The sequence below is a fragment of the Dichomitus squalens genome, assembly GCF_000275845.1.
Source record: "Dichomitus squalens LYAD-421 SS1 unplaced genomic scaffold DICSQscaffold_3, whole genome shotgun sequence".
NCBI lineage: Eukaryota > Fungi > Basidiomycota > Agaricomycetes > Polyporales > Polyporaceae > Dichomitus > Dichomitus squalens.
Window position 1 is genome coordinate 1,680,526 of NW_006766885.1, and position 21,260 is coordinate 1,701,785.

Below are 21,260 nucleotides of genomic sequence, written 5' to 3' on the forward strand. Positions count from 1 at the left end.
CAAGGGAAGCCGGCGGGCGGCGAAGGGACCGGTATAAAGATCTGGATCGGAAGGAAATGATGCTGTGCAAACTGGCCTGAAACGTGTAGATTGCGATTGAGGTATCACCGCACTTTGCATCATCACTCACGATAACGGTCCCCTCGAATTTCCTCTCCGTCACGCTGATGGATTTTCACATGGACGACTCGACATCATCCTTGTGCGTGCTTTCTGGCACAGGTCATCAGAGCGGGTATGCAGCATCAAGGTGGGAGGAGAACGATAGGATCCGTGAATGCGGATCCGGTAGTACACATAAGTGGGTCTTTCATTGGCGTGAGATGAGCCGGAGTGGGGGGAGGAAGGCGTCTGAGTGTCAAGTAAGAGAGCTGCATCAACTGCAGGAGTAGGATCTGCCGAGCCGAGATCGCAGCAAGCTCGTCTCTTTCTCTCGCCCACACTACCGTTCAGGCTGTCCCCCGACTCCCGCCTTCGCTTACCGGTTCTCTCTCCTTCGTCCCCCCCTCCATTGCTCCCTCTAGTAGGGCTTTGTGCCCGCCCGCCATGTTACCCCATACACTATGGTCCTTTCTATTCCTCTCGGTCTTCTCCTCTTTCGTCAGCGCGCAAGGTCCCGTGCAGACACTCTTCCCCGCCAGCATTCCACTGGCCGTCAAACATCCGTACATGAGTGTATGGTATGCAAGCTCTAATACTTCTCTCCCTCTATCAAATTCATGGCCAGTATTCTGGGGACAAGCAGTGAGTTTCTTCTACATTTCTGGAGCTACCAGAGGTCACAACGAAGGGCGTAGTCGATCATCGGTTGGGCTGGCAAGATTAGGGTGGACGGAACGACATACAAGTGGCTAGGGAATGATCCCAATGGTGGTGCCCCCGCGAATGTTACGAACGTCCAATTTACGCCTACAAGGACCATCTTCGTCATGCAAGCGGGCCCAATGAACCTCACTGTCACTTTCCTTACTCCGATCGAAGTGAGCAGTCTCTTCTTTCAGCAAAGCTTGAGATATGCTGAGTCGAATTGGCGCTGTGCACGGTCAGCCTGACGATTGGGTTAAGCAATCAATACCGTTCTCCTACATATCCGTCGAAGCGCAATCCTTGGACGAAAACAGCCATGCCGTACAACTGTACTCCGATATCAGTGCAGGTAAGCACACATGCATATCCTTGCGCCTTGACTACAGTTAGACACGCCGTCCACGCAGAATGGCTATCTGGCAACAGGTCTAGTCCTGTACAGTGGAGTAATAACAATACTGGCAACACGTTATTCCACGAGATAGAGCTGCAGCAACCCCAACAGGACGTGGAGATCAATCACCAGGCGCAGGATGGTAAGGCATACTATGCCATGCCTGTCGTGAGTATTCTCCGTCCCCGTTCACCTTGCTCTGTCCCCTTCCACTTCGGCGCATAACGCTATTCCCCTCGCAGAAAACTGGCGTATCATGGCAAATTGACACCGATCAGAATACACGTTCTACATTCGTGTCGAACGGCAACCTTCACAACACCGCAAGTACGGCATTCGCGCCCATTTCACCGTGCGTTCTTCCCTGAACACACTACGTTCCGTCGCTCACGCATATATCCTGTTCTGTAGAGTGTTCACCGTCTTTGCTATAGCTATCGACCTCGGAACGATTACGTTGACCTCGGACCCCGTGACCTGGTCGGTCGGATACGTTCGAGACCCAGTCATCTCCTACACCACCGCCACGGGTGCGACCCAGCAGCGGCGGCCGCTGTGGGCGACGCAATACTCCAGCGTCGCCGATGTGGTGAGCATTCCCCCTTCCTTGTTTCGCGTCTACCCTTCACCTCCCGTTGACCATGATTCGTTCCCCCGGCCGCGCCTGTGCTTGCGCGATGGCAGATTGACGCGTTCACGGCCGACTTCCCCGCCGCGCACGACCGTGCCGTCGCGCTCGACGCGCAGATTCTGGGCAGCGCGTCACAGATCTCGTCGGAGTACGCGGATCTCGTCGCCCTCGCCACGCGGCAGGCGGTGAGCGCGCTCGACTTTACCGTCGGCGCGGACTCGAAGGGGAACGTCGACCCCGGAGACGTGAAACTGTTCATGAAGAATATCGGCACGGACCAGTACGTAACACTCGCTTGCGTTAGGTCTGCTCCCAGGTTGTGTCTCATGATATGTGCGTTGACAGACGGGTGAGCCCGGTGGAGCACATCTTCGCCGCGTTCCCGACGTACCTGTACCTCAACGCGTCATGGGGAGGCGTGCTGCTGGAGCCGTTGCTGGAGCTCCAGGACAGTCAGGTCGGCCAGCAGTTCGCGGCTCAGGACCTGGGAGACTCGTATCCCGTCGCTTCCGGCGCTCGTGGTGCGGCTGCACAGGGCATCGAACGTGAGCAGCCTCCACGGTTCTAAACGCGCTGGGAACACCATTGACTGAACGCGGCCGTCGCAGAATCTGGCAACATGCTCATCACGTTGCTCGCGCAAGCCAGGTTGTCCGGTAACGGGACCCTGCTCATTCAACACGTACGTGACATTCGATTATCCCGGAACCATAGATGCTCAATGTCTTGGCAGTACAACACCACGAAGCGATGGGCGGACTACCTGAACAACAACGCGTTGACGCCAAACGGGCAGTACGTATCAGACGTCCTGGGCAGAAGACGAGGACACGCCAGCTGACGATAACTTGCCAGACGCAACGCAGATGGTGAGACCAGTGCGAACATGACGAACCTCGCTATCAAGGGCATCATTGGCGTGAAGGCGATGGCCGAGATCGCGCGGGTGGTGGGTGAAGAAGTCGACGCCGCTCAGTACGACGTGAGTCGCGGATCGTGTTCAGCTTTCGACGCGCGGATTGGCTGACTGCTTCGGGTGCGGCACGATAGGGTCAAGCTGCGGCTTTGCTCGGCGAGTGGCAGTCGCTTGCGACGGGAACCAGCTCGCACTTGCTCGGTCGGTATGGCGACCAGGGCACTTGGTCACTGATGTACAATATGTTCGCCGACAAGATGCTTGGCCTGAACTTCATCCCTCAGACGGTAAGTTGCGGATCGACAGGAATTGTCTGATGGAGTCTTGGCCTTACATTATAAATAGGTTATCAGCGAACAGACGCAGTTCTACAGCAGTCTGTTGACGACGGCTTCTCAGCTGGGTCTGCCTATCGATAGCGACTCTGGACAGACTAGCAACGCCGGTAAGTGATCCGCGTTGGCCTCGCGCGAGATCCATGTACGCGACTGACATGATTGACACAGCGTGGCTATTGTTCACGTCTGCGTTCGTGTCAGACAGCACCGTGCGGGACAACTTGATCAAGGGCGTGCACAACCATGCGAACTTCAACCAGTCCTCCGGCGTTTTTCCCGAGATCTACAACGATGCGACAGGCGCCGGTTTGAATGGCTTCGCTGGGTGAGCCCAGTTGTCATATTGGCTTATCGCAGCGATACTGACTTGTGCTCATTCGCTCAGTCCTGCACTCGGTGCCCTGTTTTCACATCTCGCACTCACGTGAGTTGTCGCGAAGCCAGGAAACAGAACATGCTGAGAGTTTCTGATGTTTTCTCTCGCAGTGTTCCCAATACAACTATCTCCACCGCCACCTCAACGACAGGTACCGGCGACGGTAACGGTAACGGCGGAGACCACAAAGGCGGCAGCAGCAACGGAGGTGCGATCGCTGGTGGCGTGATCGGCGGTCTGGCAATCGTCGGAATCGCGATCGGCATTTTCTTCCTCATTCGCCGCAGGAGACGCAACCAGGGCTTTGACGAGAGAGAGAAGATTGAGATAGTCGAACAGGCGCCGCATGTCCCCACACTCGCGCCCTACTCCTACTACGAGCACCCCGCACCCGGCTCGCCTCGGGCAGGGGCCGGCTACGTGCCCGTGAGTCCGCATTCGGAGACAACTGCAGGTTTCGCGGGCCTGGGTAGCGGCGGCGACGGCCAGCACGGCGCGGGGCATCACTTGTCGGAAGGCAACCTCGCGTACGCGACGGACTCGTTCGAGTCCATGCAGCCGTCCGCGGTGCATGTCTCGAAAGCGCGAGAGGCGGCGCAGACCCGGGTACACGCCTACGCGCCGTCAATAGCGACGTCGTCCGCGGTGGGCTCTGCGTTGGGCTCCCAGACGGGCTCTGCGTCGAGTCGAGACCCGCTGTCGCCTGGCTCTGGCTCGGCTACTGGCTCGGGTTCGGTCGCGACTTCGCTCTCGCCGACAGACGTGCTGGGTTTGCGGGCGGAGGTGGAGAACTTGCGGAGAGTGATGCAGGAGATCAGGGCGGAGCGGTTCGAGCCGCCACCAGAGTACGTCGAGGAGTAGGGGCGGCGTGCTTGGCGGCACCGTGGAGCGGGGATACTCTGATCTTGAGCATCGTCATATATTCATTGCTTGTACATTCATCATTCATTCCTTCACTTGTTTGTATTCTGAGGCGCATCTACCGTTACCCTATTGCATGTTCAATCTCTTTGGTCCACCCTCTTTCTCATCTTGTTCTTTTGGAGATCACTCCTGTAACGTCGGGCTACTCAGCCTTCCTGCCCATGCTGTGGCCTCGATGGGACGTTCTAGCGACGTGTATTCGATAGATTTATATCAACAGTACGCAGGACGGACCCCATCATCCCTGTCGACTTCGGCAGCCATCATGCATACCGTTTTTCGCAGCTAGCCTGGCTGCCGTCATTCGCAACACAGTCTTGTGTAGTATGAGTAACATATTGGACCGAATTACATACGTTATCGTTATCCCACTTCATACCAAAAAACCGCCGCCTGTCGCTGACATTCCTTAGCCGAAGCCCACTGTCCGACGCGGCCCGCCCGTGCTCTCCTTTGAGTTTCTGGCGTCAGCCAGCGTCGGAACGCGCGCCAGCATGGCACAGGACCCCTTCGCGTCGTACTACATTATTGCTATCGGACTAACCCCAACTAACTCAATTTATGTAGTGTTGGGGCTACTTGCGGTTCCTGTCTATATGTTGAGTTCTGGCAGTATACCGTGCCTGTCAATCCAGCTGAAACGTCTTCTATACGAGGCTCCTCGATCACGGTGGTGACATACCGCTACTAGTGGGACACGGAAAGACGGTGAGCATATTCTGGTGAGTACTCCGTTTCTGATCCTGATTCTGATCCTGATTCGTGTTCCTGTCTCGAACTATTATATGTAGGAGTATCGTTCGTTACCCAATGCGCGGGCAGTTGGAAGTAGGGATAGCTGTCCGACTCACCCTCGCGGCTTTTCTCCACCGCCAGATTCGGCATGTATTTCTCTAGCAGTCTCGTTGTTCCCTTTCAACACGTTCTATCAGAACATTCTGTAGCCTCTCAGATGCAGGAAACTTCTGTTGGTGAGGCTTCACGAAAGGGACTGTATTCCAGGGACATCGGCCTGGGCACGGATGTGGTGAGCGATTAATTGTAAAAACTCTTCGCAATCTTATACAAACAACTCTGGACACGGGCACCTCGCATGCGCAGGCTCTTTCAATCGCCACAATGCCGGCACCGCATCTATCAAACTCTGGTCTCCTACACATCGGGGGAAGATTTGGCATCCCTGTAGCCAATGAAAGCACTTCCAAATCTATGCTTTCCCCTGGCCCTGGCACACAGAATACCGCTTCCCCCGGCTGCTCCGTGAGCGTCGGGGTTTCCTGTCATTGAAATCTCTCGCCTGATGTTCTCGCTCGGAGCGTTTGAATGATTGAGCTCAAATGATAGAGCTGCATCCTAGGAATCGCGCTAGACAGAGTGCAACCGGGAGCCTGTGTGCATATAAAGCTCAGCTATGGACAGGCAGTCTCTTCAGTCATCCTCAGGTCTCTCCTTCGAAACCATACGACTATAAGCTTCCTGTACTCGACAGTTACCATGAAGTCCATTGTTGCTGTCTTGGCTTCTGCTGCCATTGCGGCCACTAGTTATGCCTCTGTCCTCCGTGAGTTGTCACCCAAGTTGCATGCTCTCATGTATTATATGGCTGACGGGAGCACCTCAAAAGCGCACCGCAAATCTGTCTGTGCTGGTGCAAAGACGGTCTCGAACACCTCCATCGCCGTCGGAGATAAGGTAGTTGAGCTCGTAGAGCTTTCTTGTGGCAGCGCGCCGGTCAGCAAACGTCAAAACATCAATCTTTTCGGTGACGTTTGTGCGTTGACTGCCTTTTCTACGGGTTGCATCGTGCTAGGCATTGTAATATCTGACACACCTTATATAGGCGAGACAGAGTGCTTTACTGGTGACACCGCTCCGGCTACCGAGGACTGCCAGACTATCTTCAATGCGATTATGTCTATTAGTTCCGTGAGTAAGTTGACTTCATTGGTTCTGATGAATTTCCCGCTGTGGGTCATGTCCTGCTCTATTTGTTGTCGGCGATTGAGAACCCCACTAGTCCTGATAGCCGTCTGATACTTGAGAACTCTCCGCCGATACTAACACCTTTTTGTGTCACAGCGCCGACATTTCAGATTGCGGGAGATGCCGAGATGGTCCTAACTTCTGGGACCTGCCAATTCTTCTTTGATAACGATGAAGACACTACGGGCGAGTTTTGCTGGACATCCTTTGTATGCCCCTGTCTCTCGCTTGCTTATCATTGACAATGCTGAAGTAACACTGCTTGTGACTGGCACGCAGGCTCAAACCGCCTCTGCCATAGGATCGGCTTGCTTTTCCGATGGCGCTACCGAGGCCGTCTGCTTTAGCAACACAGAACCTTTCTATGACATTTTGTGCGTCTAATCCTCCTCATATTGTCTTCCTCCTCTATATACTTATCTATCATCGGCTCTCTCAGTGTCACTCACTCTTGAGCAGGGTCCACCAGTCGATCCCGAACGTTGCAAATTCTCCGATTCTCCCGACACACGTGGTACAGCGGGTCCACAGGTCAATATCACCATAGCCATTGATATATCTTAGGTCTCGTACGTCGGGTGACAAAGGTGTAGAGAAAATTTGCGTTCAGAATGAATGTAAATCACAAGCGCTTCATTGGCAGATAGAGTCAATGTCCCGTCTGTGTCAAACTATTACGTTCTCGGCTAGCAGTGTAGCTTGGGGTAAGGTTGAGAAAACAAACGGTGTGAGGAAGGGCTCACTCGCCCCTCGAGGGTCTCAACTCAAGCAGCGGGTGGGACGGCGGTCGGGAGCCTGGGCCACAACTATGCCTGACCGAAGACCCCGCCGGCGGATCCCTGAACGGGCACACTCGTTTTGCATATAGTCCTTCAGGTTACTATCATTGTATCATGTCAAGTTTGTTATAGTAGGTGTACCTTCCGTTGACTCCCATCTTTGAGAGTCCTGTTTCGCATTCCTAAATCTGAGTCTCACAGTGTATATCGTACGTTAGTCATCCGGGGACGATTGGAATCCCAGTAGTAAAGACTTTACTCGCGCGTGTTTGCTCCGCTCGCCGTCGGGTGATAGCAGGGTACCTGACTCCAGCCATCTGAGAGAGTGCACAATGCCTGAGGACACAGCATTGATCTCAATATTTTTTTCTGAGAATACAACTGATCGATATAGTAACCTTCTAGTGTTTTTTGTGCCTCGGAGGCTTGCATGAAGACATCTATGTAGCATGCATGGCTCGGCTGTGGTTGTAGAATGCCTGTGGCCGGCCCATGCAGACGCTGGCGCTGATGGACGGCGTTCCAAATAGGGGCAAACAGCGTGGATGCGAGTAGACTGCAGTTGGTCAAGCGAACAACTCTATCGCCCGTAAATGTTGGCTTTACTCGTCAACAATCTCCTACAGAAAATTTTCTAACTCGTCAGTGGAAGGAAATGTCTGGCTGCGAGGGTTCACGAAAGCCACTGCGTCCCTGGGATATCAACTAGCGCACTGATGCGGTAAGCTTATCTCGAGAACATTACTTGTGACATGGGCACTTTACATGCGAAGGCACCTTTAATGTCGCGATATTTCTAGCACATCAGCTAGAGGAACCAAACACCAGACTCCTACGACGCAGGGAGACCTTCACAAGCTATTGGCGGGTGAATATAGCACCTACAAATTCACGCTGTGCCCTGGCCCTGGCCCTGACGGACAGAATATGGCTTCCCCTGGCTACTCCGCGACCGGCGGAGCTTCCTGTCATTACCCTCCCGAACCCGATGTTCTCGCTCTGAGTATCCGAATGATCGAAGTAGAATGACGGAGCTACATCCCGGAGAGTCGCGCTAGATGGAGAGCGACCAGTGGGAATCCGTATGCATATAAAGCCCAGCTATGGACAGGCAGTCTCAACAGAGATCTCCGGGCTTCTTTTCGAACCTGAAGGTTCATGAGCTTCCTGTACTCAAAGCTCATCATGAAGCCCTTTGTTGCCGCATTGACTGCTGCTGCCATCGCGGCCACCAGTTACGCCTCTGTCCTCCGTGAGTCGTCGCACAACTTGAACCGGTAGGCTCGTATGTACCCTGTAGCTGATGAGAGCATCTTATAAGCGCGTCACATGAATTCCTGTGCAGACGCAAAGACGGTTTCTAACACCTCCATAGCTGTCGGAGATAAGGTAGTTGAGCTCGTAGAGCTTTCCTGCGGTAGCGCGCCCGTCACCAAACGTCAAATATCCCCCTCTGATGCTTTCGGCGACGTTTGTACGTGCACAGCCTGCTACAAGTGTTATATCGTGCTAGTCACCGCTCTTTCTGAAATTTCAGATTATATAGGTATTTCTGAATGCTTCACTGGTGGATCCATTCCGGCTACGGAGGACTGCCAAACTGTCTTCAATGGAATCATGACAAAGAACTCCGATTGTAAGTTGATTTACTAATACTGCTCATCTTCAGTGAGCCATGTCTCGCTCTACTTGGCGATGGCGTTGGGCATCACGCTACGATAGCCGTCAGACCTGCTGTGAAATTTCTTGACCGACACTGACCACTCGATGCAGCGCCTACTTTCCGACTTGCAGGCGGCAGTGCTCTGGTGCTGGCCTCCGGAACCTGCGAATTCTTCTTTCAGAACAACGACGAAAGCACCGACGAGTTTTGCTGGATACTTCTCGTATGTCTTCATCTCGCTCCCTGATCATCATGATCTCGCTGGAGTGACAACGTTTGAAACCCGTACATAGGCTCAGACTGGCTCTGCCTTAGGATCAACTTGCTTCGCCAATGGCGCGTCCGAGGGTTCCTGCTTCACCAATACCGAACCAATGTGGGACTTCTTGTGCGTCTGATGATTATGACATTGTCTCCCTCTTCCATCTGCTTACCGTTGTCTATGTGCTCAGTGTTGCTCATTCTTAGTCTTGGTCGGTTGCAATACGTTGTAGGATTAAGTCGCCATCCTCGTAGCCAGTAGTATGGTTTGGGCCCTGTAGAAGCGGTAACAAGGTTATATCAAAGAAATTACCCTCAATGCGAGCCTGATTTCCCTTCTCGCCCTGTACATGTACTAATATGTCTAATAGTTGAGGATGACAAGTCACCTGAACGATCCCTACAAGCCTCTTCGACGTCTAGACATGGAGAGGCATCTCCTCGGCTACAATCAGGAATACATTTACGAACGACAATGTCTTCATGATCAACTGCACCACTAGTCTCATTGATCGTAAACTTGTCTATCTACTGTCACGGCTTCGTTGCCTATTTGGCTTGCTCTAGTTGATACACAGTGGTTCGCACTTCATTGTCGTCTTGATCATCTGACAGTCCATCAGTAAAGATTTTGAGTGGGCCGGAAGCGGTATGAGCACAAAAGAATGAACCTCACCTCTGTTTCTCTATGGTATATTCTATCAACTCCCTTGCATCCGCGATCTCCCCTAAGGCCCCCCTACTGCCCCTTTTCCGCCACTGACTCCTCCCTCGAGTCCTTCGACACGCTTTCACCACTCCTAGCGCCCTCCGCGGTCAGGTCGTCCGAACTTGGCTTGCCGATGCCGATCGTCCTCACGACGAGCCACCCCGGGACGAGGGCGAGACCCCAGAGCCCGAAGTTGATCGCGCTCGCGGCGTTCAGGGCGAGCGCGGTCGAGTTGATGCCGTACGAGACCGCCTGCGCGGCGCTCTCAGTTCCGCGGAGGAGCGCGGCGATGCGGATGATGTCGCGCGGGTGCTCGACCACTGGTAGGAGGGAAGGCAGCGCCGAGACAGAAGTCAGCAAAGTCGCAAGGAGGCGCCTGAGGAGAAGGGGGGGAGTAAAGAAGGAGAGGAACACGTACGGCTGCCGACGACCCAGAACATGTACAGGTAGTTCATCTGGAAGCCGACGGTGATGACGAGGTAGAGCACGAAGCCGCGCCCGAAGCCCGGCGAGGTCCAGTCGAGCGTTGGATGGTCGCGGACGTAGATTTGCTGCAAGGGCTCGTGTCAGTAGCCTGTCCGGCGGCGCGTCGTACTGACAGGAGGAGCGTTACCTGGATGATCTGGCTATAGATCCACCACCCGCCCTGCAGGCTGAGGATGATAACGAACGACCAGCGTGCACGGCTCTTCTTAGACCAGCTGGTCCGGTCGAGGAGATACTGCCAACGGACCTCGGTCAGCGAAGTGCGTAGGCGACGGGGAGACAATGCGCACCCCCTCGAACAGCCCGACAATCATGCACAGGATCGCGCTGCAGAAAGAGCCCAGAGCGCGGGCACGCACGCTGAAGTAGTCTGCGCTTGCTGAATGAGAGAAGGTGGGAGGATGAGGCGGTTAAGAGACGCACCAACGAAGTACGTCCCTGTGAAGGATTCGGAGAAGACGGTCTGCCAGATGAGCGGAACGAGCAGCAGAAACTATGCGGTGAAGAGGGCGTGAATCAAGGCGAATCGTTCGAGCAGACGAGACATATGGGTATACCTTGCGACTGAAGAACATGTGCCACGTCGCGCGCCACTCCTCGAGGAAGTTCGTGCCAATGTAAAGCTCGACGGGTGTGCGGTCCTTTCGCTGGACCTTGTGCGGCGGCGAGAGCAGCGAGCCGATGAACGGGCCACACGCCTCTGCCAACGTATGCCTCGTGAGCATCCCCATCCACGCCTCGTAAGGCAAAGCCAACCCGCACTCACGCAACGCGATAAACACAATGTACACCTTACTTGACACGCTCCCCGCCTGCGACCGCCGGGCGTTGATGCCGAGGTTGATCGCGCCGCCGAGGACCTGACCCGAGACACGGTAGCAGAGCCAGTAACCGAGTGCCTTGCCGCGCCCTGCGGGCGATGGGTACGAGAGCGCTATGGCGCCCTCGATCATCCAGAAGAGCCCTGCACAGATGCCGCACGCGGCTGCGCCGAAGAGTACAAGCCAGGTCGTGCCGAAGACGTTGTTCGTGTACAGACCTGCGGCGTAGACTAAATGGGGACGGGAAAAATGTCAATGCAGGGGACAGGGTCGAGGATGGATGGAGAGATGTACGTACTGCAGTATCCTGCAGTGCCGAACATCAGGGTGAACTTCACGCCGAAGAGGTTCACGAATGCACCTGAGGGATAGGAATAGTTGGAACTGGACACTGATTAGCAGCATTGCCCTCGAACTTACTTCCGAGCCAACAGCTCAGCACCATGAGGCAAAACGTCAATGCATTCGCAGCGTTGATCAGATGTGGTGCTGCAGAGAGTAGAGAATTCGTCAACAAAAGTGGTCTTGGAGTAACGGTGCACTTACACGCCGCGCCGCCCGCGCCGAGAGAGTTCATCGCACCCCACAGACCAGGAGCCGAGAAGTTGCAGAGTCCAAGGATGGTCATGTTGAAAAAGACCGAGTGGTACCATTTGGGCTCGAAGTCTAGCAGACCAGGCTTCGCAGCTTCGCGATCTGCGTTCCGATCGAGCGAAGGGATGGAGGGCGAATTCTTGAGGGCGGGCTTCTCGAGCGACGCATCGTCCTTCTCTGCGGTGTGCGATGCGGCTGCCATGGTGGTGTCCTGCAGGTCAGCAGGGGGCTCCGTGTGTCGCGTCGCGAAAACCTGGGCCCGTAGGTGGCCTTATATATGAAGCGGAAAAAACAGCGACGAAATGTGCAACAGCAAGTGGTGCAAAGTTGGCTCAATTCACTTCGCAATGCGTGACTGAGATGACACCATCTTCGGCGCGTTCTCGAGTTCTGGACGCATGCCAACTACGCGCGGTGTGTCTAGTGATTCGTGCCGCTTGTATGCACGGCGAAGGCGGGACATGACAGAAGAGCAACAAGAAAAGCATGGATGGCCCGGCCGCCACAAGCTGAGTCCACCGCCGCGTCTGAGTCCACTGTTGCAACAACCACGCATCAAAATCGATCAAATCATACAACAATAAGGTCATGTGCCTTCGCGCTTCAATCACGGTACCGTGTCTGCAACGCGTTTCGGCTCCGAGACCTCGGCGCGTCTTTGCTTCTGACCGTCACCACTGGAACTGCAGCTGTTCGTCATTGACGGTTTCCCCCTGACACAATGCGTCCACAGCATCTCGATTGACTCATATTCCCTCAAGCATGTCCACCAATGATCACGAGCTTCACCCCACGACGCAGGCCACGGATAGCCTCGTGCGAAGGCTGGCCGGGCCATCTACTAACAAGGCTGGGTAAGTATCGCCTCGAACCCATAGTACCTTGTTTTGACAAGTGCACCCAGACTAGCAAAAGACCAAACTGAAATCAATAGGATCATCGCTGAGGCTTCCAAGGGCTCCAAATTCTACGAGGTCAGGGATGTTGTCGGCACAATCGTACACGACTTGAAACGGATGTTCCGCAGAACGAGAAGCGTAAAGACAAAGACCTAACAGAACGGATAGAGCGTATCATCAAACACAGAGACGAAGTCATCAAAGGCGTGGATCTCCGTGCGTCCGCTTCCCATTATGTCAGTGAAGCCCGTCCAACATATCTCCAGATCAAGTTGAGCAGGGTGTCGATAAGCTCGTGAGTCGTTCTTGCTCACCTCAGAACAGAGTTTCGCTGGATGATGTGAGGGACAGATAGCCCAGCTGGAAGCGCAAAGAGACTTGTCTCAGGTTATCGTCCATGTGGACATGGATGCATTCTTTGCCAGCGTTGAGCTCCTCGACAATCCCGACTTAGCTTCAAAACCTTTCGGTGTAAGACCCCTGACTGATATTGCTCTGTGTTCAAAGCGCTCACCACTGACGTCTTACAGGTAGGGGGCGGGGTGATGTCGACCGCCTCTTATGAAGCCCGCAAGTACGGCGTCCGTTCTGGCATGCCGAGTAGGTCTTGATGACATTGCCTCGCGATCTTGAGTATGGTCTCATGTCAATTCAGCGTTTATCGCCAAGAAGTTGTGCCCGGACCTCATCGTCCTGAAGAGCCATTACGATCGGTATAGTGAGATGTCGAACAAAGTGATGGCAGTCTGCCGCCGGTACGATCCGAACATGTCTGTGGTGGGTTGTGACGAGGGCTATCTAAAGTAAGGTCACCACTAGTCGTGGAAGGGGTGTTCTGATTTGACTCAACGGACAGCATAACGTCTTACTGTGAGGAGCACGGGATGACCCCAGACGAGTGCGTTCAGGATATGCGACAGAAAATCCACGAGGAGACGGCCTTGACTGCCAGCGCAGGGATTGCGCCCAACAAGGTGAGGCCCCATGCACCTGTTGCACTCTCCATGCGCTTAGGATTCCAGAGAAGATGCTGGCAAAGGTGAGTTTCAGTCACAGCAGTCTCCTATCATGTTATGAACAAGCGCCGTCAGATCTGTTCAGACAGGGTGTGTCCTTTTGTTTGGTCGGTCATCGCACTGCAGCATCCTCACGCATCAGTCTAGAACAAGCCTAACGGGCAGTTCAAGCTCGACTTCGAGGCGCGAGCGATCAAAGCGTTCATGCGCGACCTTTCTATCCGGAAAGTCCCCGGTGTCGGCCGGGTGAACGAGCGCCTGCTCGAGTCGATAGGCATCAAGGTTTACGAGCTCCTCCTCGTCCTCGCATTCTCCACCGTAGCTCACTGACCTTAATGCGATTAGACTTGCGGCGACATCTACGCGCAGCGCGGAATCCTGTCGCTAATGGACAAGCAATTCGGGCTTATGTTTCTTCTGCAGTCCTACCTCGGTATCGCCTCCAACGTCGTCGAGCCGTGGCAACGAGAAGAGAAAAAGAGCATTGGAGCCGAGCGGTATGTATCGAGCGCATTTCCTAGTTCGCATCGCGCTAATTGCTACCTCACGTGGTCATGATATCGACGCTAGGACGTTCAACACCCTTTCTGACACAGCGAAGATCCACGCGAAGCTTGAGGAAGTCGCGGCCGAGCTATCCAAGGACATGACAGAAGGCCAATGGACCGGGAAGACGATCACGCTAAAATACAAACTGAATACATTCCAAGGTACGTCCACTATACCGCGCGCCTATCAACCCTAATGATGTACCGCTCTGAAGTGTGCACCCGCGCGAAGTCGCTGGATAAGTGGTTGTCGGGTAGAGCCGAGGAGCTATTCACTGTGCGTCAAGGATGGTCCCACTGTTTCAGCTTCTGACTGACGAGAAGCAGCTTGGGAAAGAGTTGTTGAAGCCCGAGCTCCCATTGACACTCAGGCTCATCGGCCTCCGGGTCACAAAGCTGAAAGACCTCAAAGCGGAGGCCGAGTCCAAGGCTCGAGGGATCAAACGAGTCAGTCCTCTTGTCGTGAATTTCTTGAGTCATCTGCGAGCGAGCATTGTTTTCAGTTCTTCAACGCAGCACCCCCAAGCCCAAGCAAGAAGCGTCGAACAGAGCGCACGGAGCATGATGAGCAAGAAGAGCTGCCGCTATCCCAGGACGGGTTCGCGACGTCGATGCCTGGCTACGAGGACGAGATCGAGGCTGAGCATATAGCCGAAGAAGACGTCATTGAAGGGGACGATATCCGGAGTCATCGACCTCCGGATCCCCTGAAATCCAACCCGAAGTCCTCCTCAGCGGTGCCCGACAATCACGCCGGACCGTTCGGTTCGGCACGACCTCCAAATTCCGATCGAGGGAGCAAGCGAAAGCCTTCTTCGTCCGCGTCTGTGTCTGCCGCCACCCACAAGCCATCTGGAGCCGAAGATGTAATCGACTCTCCAGAAGCCCTTCTCGAGTGTCCCATATGCAGCAAGATGCTGGAAATGGATAATCAGGGCCTGAACGAGCACATCGACTTTTGCCTTAGCAAACAGGCAATCAAGGAGGCACAAGCGTCGTCGCTGAAGCCGGACTCGGGATCAAGCCAGCATGGAACAAAGCCCTTGCGGAGGGGGCTCAAGCCGCAGTCTCGAGGGAAGTCGAAGGACAAGGTCGGCGGACATGGGGAAGGGCTGTTGAGATTCAGGAAGCAGGATTGACAGGGTTTCGGGTTAACTTATTGTATGCAGAGTATTCGCGAGGGACATTCATTCATATGGATTGATGTATCTGTATCAACTCATATATCTCAGACAGCAGTATTCTGTACCTTGAAGTCGGAGTGCCTGATAATACCTAACCGCCGCCACTGCGCAGCGGCGGTCGATATGTTGTGACGGTGACGTCACGCCGCGATACACGGCGGCAGGTCATCAGGTCTAGCGCTTACACCGTGACGAGCAGGATTCTCCCTCTACCACTCATCTCACCACATTTCCCTTGCCCCCTGCGCTCAATATGTCAGAATACTGGGTCTCGCACAAAAAGTACCTCTGCAAGTACTGCAATATCTACATCGCCGACGACGCGCCTTCGCGGCGGCAGCACGAGACCGGCCTCCGGCACAAGGGCAATGTCGAGCGATTCGTCCGCGGACTCTACAAGGCGGGCGAGAAGCGCAAGCAGGACCTCGAGGAGGAGAAGCGCGAGATCGCGCGCATAGAGAAGGTGTGTGGTCGTTCGTCCTTGCGTGCTCGCCCGTGCCCTTCTTCCCCTCTCCTCTCTCTCCCTCCCGCGCCCATGCCCATGCCCGTCTCCCATCGTCTTTCTGCGCAAGTCGCTATATATTGTACGTGCACTCATGTGGTTTGTCATATAGGCCGCGAACGCCGCATATGCGCAGGACGTCGGCGCCGGCCTCGCCTCGGGCAGCGGCAGCGGCACCTCCTCCCGCGCAGGCTCCTCTGCCCCTGCAGAGAAGCAGACGGCCGCGCCGAAGCCGTCGAACCCCTTCGCGAACTACTCGACGGCGGAGTCGCTGGGCTACACCGACCCCGACGCGGAGCGCGCAAAGGCGGAGGCGGAGCTGCGCCGCACGCAGGGCATCGCGGGTGAGTGGGAGGTCGTCGAGGTTGTGCCCTCGGCTGCTCCAGCCGAAGGATCGCACAGGGAACGTGGAAAGGAACAGAAGGAGGGGAGAGGAGAGGCAGGGGAGTCTGCGCGGGCTGGGGAGAAGCGGTCTGCCGCGGAGGTCCCGCTGGACGACGAGGACAGCCGGGGGTGGAAGCTTAGGCGAAAGACCACCCATGTGGGGTTGGGCGAGCTGTACGACCCCGGTGCGGTGCCTATCAAGCTGAAGGCGAAGAAGGAGGAGCTCGCTGCAGCGGGCACGTCGACGTCAAGTGCTGGATTGACGGGCGCGGGATCTGGCGGGAGCGAAAAGCCGAGGTGGTCTGCGCGGGGGTGGAACAAGCCTGGGGAGTCGGCAAGCACCGCAGATACGCAGGAGAACGCAGATGGTGAAACCAAGACGGAGGAAGGCGAGCCTTTGGAGAAGCTGGAGCAGGAGCCACTATCACATGGCGAGCCAGCCGTTGAGGTCAAGGCTGAGATGAAGACGGAGGATGTCAAGGCGGAGTCTATAGATTCTGCGGCGCCTGCATCTGCACCAGCTGGAGGAAGTTTGTTCAAGAAGCGGAAGGTACCTGTTGGTGGAGGAAGTAGGGGCGGCAGGCGGATATGAGAGTTTCGAGGGATTGTCTGGTCTCTAGCTCCCCAGGACACTCCAGCATATTCGGTGTAGTGTACGTATAGCTGTATCAACATTGAGGTTCTCATCCGATAGCTTTGCTCACTCGACCCCCTTTACATTGAGCATTCGCACGATGTCGTTATGTCTCGCGCGTATACATGCAGGATGGATTCTCCTGAGCACATGGAAGTGATGCGTGTTGGGTGTTTTTCAACTGTTTTTGTTGCATTAAGTGTTCTTGTACGAGTGGGGAAGATGACCAGACCAAGCAGTACAGAGAAGCGACGACGAGAGGCATTATAAGAACATAGACAGCGTGTAGAAATGAGAGGTACATCTAATGTCCAGATATGCTCCGGTGGTGTGGGCATTGACGTCCGGGGACTAGAGAGTATCATGCAGTCGTAGCGAGAATGAATCACTACTGTGGCTGCATGTTTTCGGGTACTGCAGAAAGAGGAGCGAATGTCAGCACAATGGGTTTACATAACGGGATCTAAAAGGGAAGATGTCGAGACGATATAGCCGGGGGATGTGGAAGCGGAACCAGTTAGTAGCGGTGGACTTACGTGGTGGTAGCTGAGGACGAGTGCCCTCGTTGAATACCCGTGAGACAAGAACACCGACACCCTCGAACACGCTGAGCAAGATGCCGCACATGACGGCTGATGTGAGAGCACCCTTGGGACCGCCTGTGACAGACTGTAAGCAAAGTGGGCGCAGAGCAGCACACAGAAGAGAAGCAGAGAGGGAGGGAGGGGATGAGCGAGGATAGCAGGGAGGGTCGAACGGTGAACAGGACGTGAGACGTACTCCGCGCCGCGAGACATCCACCGGTCATGAAACCGGAGATGATAGCATTCCACATATCCTCCTTTTGCCGCCAGCCCTTCACAGCGCAGTCAAATGTCGAGAACATGCCACCCCAAACACCAAAGTTGCCACCTGTTACGGGCGCGCGGGCCTTGATGACAGAGAGGGCTCCGACCATGCGATCGCCCTACGTGGCATCGTCAGTCACAGTGGGGCTACGAGATAGAGGAGAGACGCACTCTTGGTGAGTTCCTTGCGCCCTTGATGCCGTGCCAAATGGTACCACCGACAGCACCCATGGCGAAGGCGCTACCAAAATCGGAGAGGATGACCCATGGACTAGAAGAAAGAAAGAGGGGGGGCTGATTAGTGTTCCGAAGACGGGATTATGAGGGGGAGACGACCTACCAGGGATCGCGAGTGTGATCTGCGTGGGCCATGTCTGGTCGTCGTCGGTGTCGTGCGGAGGGAGGGGCAGGGAGATGGTGGTCAGCGCTGCTGCCTGAGCTGAGATCGCTGGAACTCGTATCCGTCACACTCCCCGCCCAGCGCCTGTCCCATCTCCCAGCGTCGGAAACTTTTGCTTCAGGGCCGGTCCGCAGTCACGTGCAAACGCGTTGCATGTGACGATCCGACGCGCCGCGATTGTGGCAGCGCTCGCTTGTTGATCGTCGATACCTTCCGTTTCCGTCTCCGCCATTCTCTGCCAACGACCACCACCAACCACGCCATGGACACACCCGCTTCCGTGCTCCGGCGCAGATCTCAGGTGTTTGTCGAGATACCACCATCTCCGTTGCATTCCGTCATGGGGCAGCGTGCAAGCCAGGCCAACACACCTTTCAAGGCCGTGCCTACGAATGTGGACAATCACCCTTCTCCCTCCGGCTCCCCGTCCCTCAAGCGAAGGCTACCAGACGCGTCGGACGACACGCTCAAGCCAAACGACGAGCATCAGCCGCCCAAAGCTAAAAAGCCAAAGACCGAAAATCCCTTCAAGCAAGACGCTCCTACCAAAAAGCTTGCAAATGCCTCGAACGCTGGCGCTCAGAAGAGTAAGGTCAATGATGGCAGTCTCCGCTGCCATCAGTGTGCCAGGCTCGTGGGCCCCTCTGGTGAGAGCCCTCTCTCGACTGCATGAACGTGTCCAATACTGAGGGTCCATGTAGGCATAGCTCAGTGCACCTACAAGCGTACTTCGGGCGAGCGGTGTATGTGCAAGTACTGCAAGGCCTGCCTGAGGAACAGGTACCAGCTAGATATTGACACCGTCAAGAGCCGCTCCCCAGAGGGATGTTCGGACGAGGAGAAGGCCAAGCATGCCCCGGGGACAGACTATGTTTTCCAGTCAGTCAAACGATTGTTGCTTCTGTGCCTTCATTCTCATCCTTCGTCACAGATGTCCCCGCTGCAGTGAAGGTTGCAATTGTAGAGCGTGTCGGAAGGCCAAAGGCCTCCCCGCACTTGGGTACGTAATATGGATATGCTTCTGGGGTTGAAATTGGAGAGTTAAGCTGGGTGTATGCGCAGAGACTTTAACCGGGCCGCACGTGAAGCTGTCAAACAGGCAGCGGCCGCGAACGTACGTTACGGCTTGCCAATTGACTACAGACGTTGTCTCACTACTCCAAACATAGGCTGCAGAGGCGGGCCCTTCATCCGCTTCGGGCAAGTCTGCCTCTGCGTCTAAGATCGGGAAGCCTTCTGCGAAAGTGAAGGACGCCAACACCAAGGTCAAGGCGAAGAAGGCGCAGGATAAGACAGCAACCAAGCCCAAGGCCGGCACGTCTAGGCTGGTGCCTCATGTACTCGTCCCGCCATCCCCATACAAGACCGGCCTGGCTGTTACGAAGAAGCCCCGGACCGTGAAGGAGAAGCCCGCGCCCCCTCCTAAGCCTCTACCGAAGCCCGTCTGGTCTCAGCTCTCCACTACGCTAACGTTCGATAGCGCCGTCGAGCGTATGCACATTCGCGAGTTCCTCCTCCGCTTTGCGCACCTCACGGACATCGCCCGCAGTCATCTTGAGGAGCTCGAAGAGCTCGCCGGCCCTGATCCATACCTTGACAAGGCGGGAGACAATAATGAGGAGGAAGAGTCCGACAAGCCTAAGCTGGTCGGATGGATCAGCGACGCTGCGCTCCGGGCGATCCTCATCGGTCTCTTGACACTCCTGTCCAAAGACGCCTCGCTCGTCGAAAGCAACAACGAAGACCAAGACGAGCAGTCCCGCGAAAATGACGCCTCTGCTCTTGCGGCCGCTATACACCAAATCAAGAACAGCGGCTCCCACCTGTCCAAGATGTGGGCCGCCCTGGACACCTTGCGCACCTCTTCCTCTCTCGACCTCCCCTCCGCCCTTCCCCCACCCCCGAATGTGGGCTTGCACGGGCGGAGCACACGCACGACATCTCGCGATCCGGCAAGCGCGAGTGTCCCCGTTATCTCCACCGCGCAGCTCGTCCCCGTTGTAGGCGCGCTCGTTGAGGCGGCGCTTGCCACCGAGGCCGTCCGCGAGGACTTTGAGCGAGGCGAGGCGCAGGAGAAGGACCTAGGGCGGGCGGCGCGCGAGCTCGCCGCGAAGGAGAACGCGCGATTCAGGCATGAAGCGGACAAGATGAGGGCGGTGAAGACCCTAGGCATCCGCGCGGAGATGCGTGCGTTCCGCGCCGCACACGACGCGGCGCTCGCGTCCTTAAACTGCGCGCACCAACTCGCGCTCGCCGAGTGCGTCCCACGCTTCGGCCCGCTCGGGCGCGATGCCGAGGGTCGTGTGTACTACGCCGTCACCCCGGGCGTCGTCGAGCGCGAGGCGGCGGTGAAGGTGCTCGAGGGCGGCAAGGGCGAGGTGCGCTTTGGCGGGAAGAGGCGTGGGGTGGCGGAGAGGGAGGAGAGGCGGCGGATGAAGTGCTGGTCGTGGTTCGTTGCCGTGTGGGGCCGCAAACCGGAGGGTGCGATCGTCGCCAAGCCTGATGGCGAGGAAGGGGCTGACGAGAAGGGGTACGGTGAAGGCGAGGTTGGGAGGGAGGATGAGAAGGAGGGCGAGAAGGAGGACGAAGACACCGAGCGTTGGTGGGGATTCTGGGAGCCAGAGGAAGTCGCGAAGCTCGCGGAGTGGCTCGCAATGCGGCACGGCATCAACCTCGAGAAGAAACATGTGCCTAAGGGCGAAGACGACACTACCGTCCTCGATGTCGACGACGGACAGCAGGGTCAGAGCCACAAGAGGCCCCGCGGGCGGCCATCGAACGCGAGCTCCGCTGCTAGTAGCTCGGCGGGCGGACGCACGTTTGCGTCGTTGAACGACTCTTCGGACGAGGATGAGGGAGAGGGAGAGGACGACCGCGACGAGGAGGATGCGGATGGGGACGTACAGATGCGCCTGAACCTGCGCGGAGAGCCGGTCCCGACGAAGCACGACCTTCGCGTGCTGGCGCGGGGACTGAAGGAGTACTCGGAGCTGCTGGCATGGCGCGTCAAGCGTGCGTCCAAGGAGAAGGGGGACGACGATCAGGGTGACGCAGAAGTGGAGGAGAATGGGAAGTATGTACTAGTAGCAGATTACTAGCATAAATATGAGGCGCACATTAGGCAACACTATAGACATGAAGCAGTCCAGTAGCACAGACCACT

At 55.9% G+C, this 21,260-nt stretch overlaps 8 protein-coding genes across 8 annotated transcripts; 6 read left to right on the forward strand and 2 right to left on the reverse strand.

Moving 5' to 3' along the window:
• Positions 1–473: 473 nt before the first annotated feature.
• On the forward strand, positions 474–4,749 carry DICSQDRAFT_133131 (uncharacterized protein). The gene is made up of 16 exons (XM_007362097.1): positions 474–744; positions 798–980; positions 1,048–1,156; positions 1,215–1,369; positions 1,444–1,553; positions 1,613–1,790; positions 1,886–2,112; positions 2,178–2,377; positions 2,441–2,514; positions 2,566–2,627; positions 2,688–2,814; positions 2,883–3,035; positions 3,094–3,193; positions 3,255–3,411; positions 3,472–3,510; positions 3,573–4,749. Exons 1-16 carry the CDS (start codon positions 547–549, stop codon positions 4,321–4,323), a joined length of 2,823 nt encoding a protein of 940 aa, XP_007362159.1. The 5' UTR covers positions 474–546; the 3' UTR covers positions 4,324–4,749.
• A 1,251-nt stretch (positions 4,750–6,000) lies between these two features.
• On the forward strand, positions 6,001–6,569 carry DICSQDRAFT_35030 (uncharacterized protein; the record flags this gene model as incomplete). Its single annotated transcript, XM_007362098.1, has 3 exons — positions 6,001–6,181; positions 6,236–6,316; positions 6,466–6,569. Coding segments are annotated over 3 exons (366 nt in total), but the record flags the coding sequence as incomplete, so codon positions are not given.
• A 1,737-nt stretch (positions 6,570–8,306) lies between these two features.
• DICSQDRAFT_124669 (uncharacterized protein) lies at positions 8,307–9,209 on the forward strand (the record flags this gene model as incomplete). Its single annotated transcript, XM_007362099.1, has 5 exons — positions 8,307–8,400; positions 8,494–8,622; positions 8,695–8,784; positions 8,922–9,034; positions 9,105–9,209. The coding sequence occupies 5 exons, from the start codon at positions 8,307–8,309 to the stop codon at positions 9,207–9,209; spliced, it is 531 nt and encodes a 176-aa protein (XP_007362161.1).
• A 232-nt stretch (positions 9,210–9,441) lies between these two features.
• On the reverse strand, positions 9,442–12,085 carry DICSQDRAFT_99443 (uncharacterized protein). Its single transcript, XM_007362100.1, has 11 exons — positions 11,635–12,085; positions 11,509–11,577; positions 11,387–11,449; positions 11,034–11,318; positions 10,825–10,967; positions 10,691–10,760; positions 10,558–10,637; positions 10,395–10,502; positions 10,200–10,332; positions 9,749–10,101; positions 9,442–9,680 (listed from the first exon to the last, which is right to left on the reverse strand). Exons 1-10 carry the CDS (start codon positions 11,882–11,884, stop codon positions 9,812–9,814), a joined length of 1,491 nt encoding a protein of 496 aa, XP_007362162.1. The 5' UTR covers positions 11,885–12,085; the 3' UTR covers positions 9,442–9,680; positions 9,749–9,811.
• A 359-nt stretch (positions 12,086–12,444) lies between these two features.
• Positions 12,445–15,284, forward strand: DICSQDRAFT_51299 (DNA/RNA polymerase; the record flags this gene model as incomplete). The annotated part of the gene is made up of 16 exons (XM_007362101.1): positions 12,445–12,536; positions 12,587–12,656; positions 12,710–12,797; positions 12,848–12,876; positions 12,933–13,052; positions 13,112–13,181; positions 13,237–13,384; positions 13,438–13,555; positions 13,606–13,620; positions 13,673–13,687; positions 13,745–13,879; positions 13,943–14,094; positions 14,168–14,307; positions 14,361–14,422; positions 14,473–14,592; positions 14,649–15,284. 16 exons carry the CDS (start codon positions 12,445–12,447, stop codon positions 15,282–15,284), a joined length of 2,010 nt encoding a protein of 669 aa, XP_007362163.1.
• Positions 15,285–15,582: 298 nt separating this feature from the next.
• Positions 15,583–16,438, forward strand: DICSQDRAFT_13523 (uncharacterized protein; the record flags this gene model as incomplete). The annotated part of the gene is made up of 2 exons (XM_007362102.1): positions 15,583–15,792; positions 15,944–16,438. Coding segments are annotated over 2 exons (705 nt in total), but the record flags the coding sequence as incomplete, so codon positions are not given.
• Positions 16,439–17,237: 799 nt separating this feature from the next.
• On the reverse strand, positions 17,238–18,069 carry DICSQDRAFT_50658 (mitochondrial import inner membrane translocase subunit; the record flags this gene model as incomplete). The annotated part of the gene is made up of 5 exons (XM_007362103.1): positions 17,238–17,263; positions 17,386–17,508; positions 17,630–17,816; positions 17,869–17,968; positions 18,038–18,069. The coding sequence occupies 5 exons, from the start codon at positions 18,067–18,069 to the stop codon at positions 17,238–17,240; spliced, it is 468 nt and encodes a 155-aa protein (XP_007362165.1).
• A 346-nt stretch (positions 18,070–18,415) lies between these two features.
• On the forward strand, positions 18,416–20,784 carry DICSQDRAFT_99451 (uncharacterized protein; the record flags this gene model as incomplete). The annotated part of the gene is made up of 5 exons (XM_007362104.1): positions 18,416–18,744; positions 18,799–18,976; positions 19,029–19,097; positions 19,160–19,211; positions 19,267–20,784. Coding segments are annotated over exons 1-5 (2,124 nt in total), but the record flags the coding sequence as incomplete, so codon positions are not given.
• Between the last annotated feature and the right edge of the window lie 476 nt (positions 20,785–21,260).